At 38.9% G+C, this 5,619-nt stretch overlaps 1 protein-coding gene across 2 annotated transcripts in view; it reads right to left on the minus strand.

Annotated features, from left to right (window-relative positions):
• The window catches only part of si:dkeyp-97a10.2 (uncharacterized), a 14,201-nt gene extending 8,850 nt beyond the window's left edge, over nucleotides 1–5,351 (minus strand). The window contains exons 1-3 of one of the 2 annotated variants that reach the window (XM_014016352.1): nucleotides 5,094–5,351; nucleotides 4,574–4,748; nucleotides 1,157–1,516 (exon numbers count right to left, since the gene is read on the minus strand). In XM_014016352.1, coding sequence (XP_013871806.1) covers nucleotides 1,157–1,516; nucleotides 4,574–4,625 — 412 coding nt within the window. In that variant the 5' untranslated portion in view covers nucleotides 4,626–4,748; nucleotides 5,094–5,351. Of the gene's footprint in view, nucleotides 1–1,156; nucleotides 1,517–4,573; nucleotides 4,768–5,093 lie in introns of both variants that reach the window. The other variant, XM_014016353.1, reaches the window with a different exon arrangement.
• Between the last annotated feature and the right edge of the window lie 268 nt (nucleotides 5,352–5,619).

Consider the following 5,619-nt stretch of genomic DNA (forward strand, 5'->3'; position numbering starts at 1 on the left):
AAATTTAGTTGCATTCTTTTGGTTATATATATAGTGTTGAGTTACTGTTGAATAGTAATTTGATTGTAGTTTTTTTATTGATGGCCTCCCTTCTGCCCTTATAGCCATCCTCTCCACACCATTATTATAAAATGTTTTTTATATAATAGAAGAAAAAGAAAGAGAAAGAAAAAAGTGAAATGTAATGAGACAGAGTGAAAAAGAGATTAGAAGATATGTAAAATRTATGTTGAGAAAACACAAGACAGTCAAGTTTTTTTCAAGAAAAATAAAATTTGATTGTAGTTACCCAATAAAGGTAGTTTTATTAACAGTAGTTTTTCTTTTGTTCCATAATTACCACATAATTACATGGTAATAAGGTAGTAATTCCATTTAATTTTTCGATTACTTTTTTATTACCTTGTAATTACATCATAATGAGTGTACCGTAAAAGAAAGCGTTACCAACAATCTTTTGCTCAATATGTCAAATTGGCTGATTTGAACCCATTTTTGCGTTTTCAAACATCAGCTGGATTTGGAAGCCATTTTGAATTGGGTTGACTCAATGACTACTTTCCAAAAGTTTTATTGAATGAGACATATCAGGCTTTTAAATCCTTCCTTTTCAATTTAAATCCTTCAGATGGGGTCCAAATAAAGTAGAACTACAATGTTTTGGCATGAATACCTTCTTATTGTAACTCCACAAGCCCCTCTTTCACCTCTTTTTCTGAGGTGTGTCTCAGATCAACTCGTTTTGAGGCTGTCTCTTTAAAACCAAACGAGCCGCTTCACCCCCCACCCCCAGTGGTCCATTGTTCTTTTAGAGAGGGGTTTACGACTATATAGAAGCACAAAAATAGCTGGTAAGTCCAGAACTTTTTTGGCAATGAAGTCGCAAATAATTTGATGCAATAGTTCAGAAAGTGTCAGAAAATAGAGAAAACTGAACGGGCTGAAAACTATGACCCAAATAGAATATAAAGATATCTACACTCCTAGACCCCAAGTACACAACAAAATGTATTTAATGGCTTAAAAAAGTGAATTCTGCATTTGCTTTCATTAGTTTGACATGATTGAATTCAACACATCTGATAAATAAAAGAAAATGATCAGATTAGCACCAGGCCTCTAATTCCCAGCGACGTCTCCGATCTTCTGACCGTACCGTATTCCCTGACGATGCAGCGTGCGGTGGAATTGGCTCCCGTGCGATCTGTCACAGTCACAGAATACTCGCCGCTGTCTGCTCGGCCGTATCCGTTAATCTGAAGTGTCGCCTCCCGCATCTCCGTGTTCGCGTAGACGTTTGGCCTCGTACCAGCGCACTTCAGGCTGCCGCCCGAGCATGTGGCCAGCGTCACCGGATCAAATCCAGTTTCAGGCTCCCGTTCCCAGGTTACCATGGAGATCTCTTCCCGGGGATCCATCTTGATCCGGGCTTTGAGGTCCAGCCTGGAGCCAGGGATTACATGCACAGGCTGCTCGTTGGTGATGTGCACCAACATGCACCACAATCCGCACGGCGCTGAGGACACAGATTGTTCTGTTAGTTTTAAACACGTCGTCCATATATATGTTCAACATGCATGTTCTGATTCACAGCACACGGCTACTTCCTGTCAAATAACGCCAAGTGATGATTGATGGGGCATGTCAGCGGTGCCTAATGTGATATTCATCAAACCACATCAATATCCTCAAGTCTGTGTCAAAGCCTGCTAAGCTTGTGTGCATGTACCACAAGAGCTATTAATTATGTGTCTTAAGTTGATTGGTGGAGCACGGAGGAAGTGTAAATAATGCAAGTGTGGTTTTTATTGCAAGAGGCAGTTTACCAGAAGATTTCTGTGTTGACGTAAGAGTGCAACATCTGAAGGCTGGTGCCTGTGTGTGTTCTGACAGGACGAAAGTGTGTTGCTGTCTGTTTCTGCCCTTGTCAGCGTGTGTTTGTGTGCTCATACAAAACAGCTCATGAATCACCAAAAGGATTTTAAAGAAACTTTTTGAAAGTTACCATTGGGTCGACGTCTACGACTGATTAGCTTTTAGAGTCAACTTAATTCAAGACGGCCACCACAGYAAAACTGTTAGGAAACACAAGAATGGCTCTAACTCAGTCAGTTTTAAAGATGCCGAGATACAATTTGGTGTGGTACTAGCTGAGACTGATACACACAGAAAATAGAGCATTAGTGACGAACACATTTTTATTATTTAGCTCACTTTCTAAGTGTAAAATTATTTAGCTCATTGCTTTTATGTTTTACTATTTTTTTACATAATTTCAAATTTAAATGTTAGCAGCGTTAGATGTCATCATCCTGAGACAAAAAACAAATGCCAACGCCACTGAAGACGACATTTAAAATTTAAATTCAAAACGTGTTAACTGAAAACAAAATGGATGGAAACTGTGGTCCGGGAGTTTTAAGTGCAGCTCAGACACAGGCTACAACTGTTTAATGTCTTATAGGGAAGCTAGTGTTGTAGTCAAGATCACCTAACCCGGTGTATCGAGACCGAGACAAGACCAAGACTTTTAGGGCCTGGACCAAGTCAAGACCAAGACCAAGGAAGGGCAAGACTGAGTCAAGACCAAGACCAGAAAAAAAACCACAACAACAAATAAAGAAAAACTAGAATATTCTGTACACGTGTAACTTAATACATCTAATATTGACAAAATCTTTGTGTGATGGCAGAGGAAAGGATTTTGCTTCAGAGGCAGATTGTGACGATAAAAGTTTAACATTGTCCCCACCGTCTCTGAAAGTGAAGCACCGTATAATTTACAAGTTGCTATACGTTTTCCCTTGGTTGTTATTTTACAACGATATTACAATTTATGTAACAAAATTGTTTTACTGAAAATAACAAAAACAAAAATACATAAATACCAATGAGTCAGGTTTGGATTTGAATCATTAGCTACATTTTAAATCCAATGAAAGCAAAGATGCTAATATATAAATTGAACAATAATCTGGCTATTTAGTGATAGTTCCACAGTTGTGGTCTTGACCGGTCTTGAAATAAAATTCCGAGTCCTCAATGTCCGAGACCGAGACAAGGCCGAGTACAAATGTGGTTGAGTCCGAGACAAAATCAAGACTTTCAAAAAGTGGACCAAGACTGGTCTCAAGTACTGCAACACTAAGGGAAGTGTCCTGATGCATCTCAGTAATCCAGRTAAAAAATCAAAAAGAAATAAATTGTATAGGTCTTCTGGACGGGTTCTTCTCTAATGAAAGGTTTCGTCTCTCCTCCAAGAGACTTCTTCAGTCTGAGAGTTTCAGGCAAAATTCAGGCTTTTAAGCCCTGCCTCCATGTGACTGATACTCACATCACATGGCTATCGTTGACACCTAATTAACACCTATTGTTAACAGGGGGTGGAGTGATACTGGCAATAGCAGCACTGTAGGAGGAGAGATGAACGTTGGTTTGAGAGACGAGTAAAAGAAGCCATTTTTGTGAAGAAAGACCGTCCATCATTAAACAGAGGTGGAGGCCTCCGTTTTCAGTTGTCCCCCTCCTACAGTGCTGCTATTGCCAGTATCACTCCTCCCCTGTTAACAATAGGTGTTAATTAGGTGTCAACGATAGCCATGTGATGTGAGTATCAGTCACATGGAGGCAGGGCTTAAAAGCCTGAATTTTGCCTGAAACTCTCAGACTGAAGAAGTCTCTTGGAGRAGAGACGAAACGTTTCATTAGAGAAGAACCCGTCCAGAAGACCTATACAATATTTTTCTTTTTGACTAAAGGAAGCGTTAGCAGCGTTAGCACGGCTAGCAGCATTAGCAGCGTTAGCAGCGTTAGCACGGGTAGCAGCATTAACAGTTGCTTTCTACATGATGACATCATAACAAGAGTTGGGCACCAGCAGCAAAGACTGTGTTCCATTCCAAAATTATTAAATGTAAACTTCAACATTTAAAATTTAACTTTTACATTTAGATTYACACATTGTTGAACATTTAAGTGTAACATTTAGAAAAATAATCTGTAAAATGTAAGAACAGTGAGCTATAAAACAATAAAATGTAACTCTGAAAGGTAGTTAAATAATGAAAATGTCTTAGTAACGTTTTATTTTACACTTGGCACCCCATGTGATCATATAAGAGCTGGATGAATTTCATTTAGACTCTCAGAATTTATACTTGACTGAACATCTACTGAGTATTTTTTGGAGTTAACTAAAATCAAGATGGATGTCACATGTAATAAAACTATCATTCACACAAATTACACCAAGCTAAAAATTTGGTGTGGTAGCTCACAGTTAATATTTCAATCTATCGTGATTGATTATTTTCAAGGTTTGACATAACTAACTATAACTTCATCATTTCTCACTATATGATAAATTTAGTCTAAAGCTGGCAAGAAAGGCATTTCTTTGCAGAATGGTTGAACTTTTATTCTAAACATGAAAAACAAGACAAACAAATCAGCAAGAATCTGAAAAAAAGAAGGTTTTGTTTGCTTTCTGTCGGGTCCTGCTGTGTTATTTTTTTGTGTGTTTGTTTTGTTTTTTGGAAATGATTAGTGTGGACTTGGCAGTGAAAAGCCTTACACAATAGTATCAGTGGGGCGACTCTCCAGCACAGGAACCACAGCAGATCCATAACGCCTGCTGATGTAAAGAAAAGCACAGGAAGAGGAATTTGTCCAGAACTTCAGTTGCGGCAGCAGCGGGTCACCATTTCCTCTGAGTTCAGGCGGCGGGGGGCCACGAATACCAACATCACCTCCGGAGAAAACACAAAACTCAAATGAGAGCAAAGAAACAATTAAAGCAGCATGTGTCGCTCTTAGAGATGAAGTCCAAATGTTTCCTYTCCTTGAATTTATTTGTGAATTATCCTAAAAACAACAACAGCCTTGCTGATAAGTCAGAAGTTACAGCCAAACAGAAAAGTATCTACTGCCAAAACTTAATAATAAAAGTTAAAAAAACTGAAAGAGATGTCCAGTAAAATGCAGGGTGAGAAGGCACGGATAACCACACAGGAACACAACGAGCATTACATATATTCTGCAATTTGTCCAGTTCTTTACCCTGAAACTAAACAAAGCAACCAGAGTTCACCTACCAGAGAGCTGTTGAGACAAATGAAAAAGGAGACTCAGAGCAGCAGAAGTCAGTCTATCTGTGGCTCTAAATAAATTATTATCTCTCAAGCACTTTCTGCTACGTTATTGGAAATCGTTGTAAACTAAAGTAAAAAAAAAACAACATATTTTGGCCCTCCTCTCCTCTGTGTGACCCGTTTCTCCTCTGCTCAGGTCCAGACAGAGTGTGAGTGTCTCAAAGTAGGCGTCACCTGTTCTGTTTCGAGCCCTTTCCTCCTTCTGTACGCCACAGCCTTCCTGTACTTTCTAGACTTCTTTTTGCTTTGTCTTTGTAACAAATGAGCTCTCTGTCGTAACAACCACTCCTCATCGTTTCTGCACTTCCTCTATTCTCTGTCCAGGGCTCTGCATCCATTCTCCGACGCTCTCACAACAATGCAACACGCTCATTTCTGGACGTTTGTGCATGTTTTTGTCGTACTGTTCATAAACAGAGATAAAATGCAATGTTTTTTTTTTTTTTTTTTTTTTTTTTTTTAAAAAAAA

This window comes from Austrofundulus limnaeus, unplaced genomic scaffold (genome assembly GCF_001266775.1).
Source record: "Austrofundulus limnaeus strain Quisiro unplaced genomic scaffold, Austrofundulus_limnaeus-1.0 Scaffold143, whole genome shotgun sequence".
NCBI classification, from domain to species: Eukaryota; Metazoa; Chordata; class Actinopteri; order Cyprinodontiformes; family Rivulidae; genus Austrofundulus; species Austrofundulus limnaeus.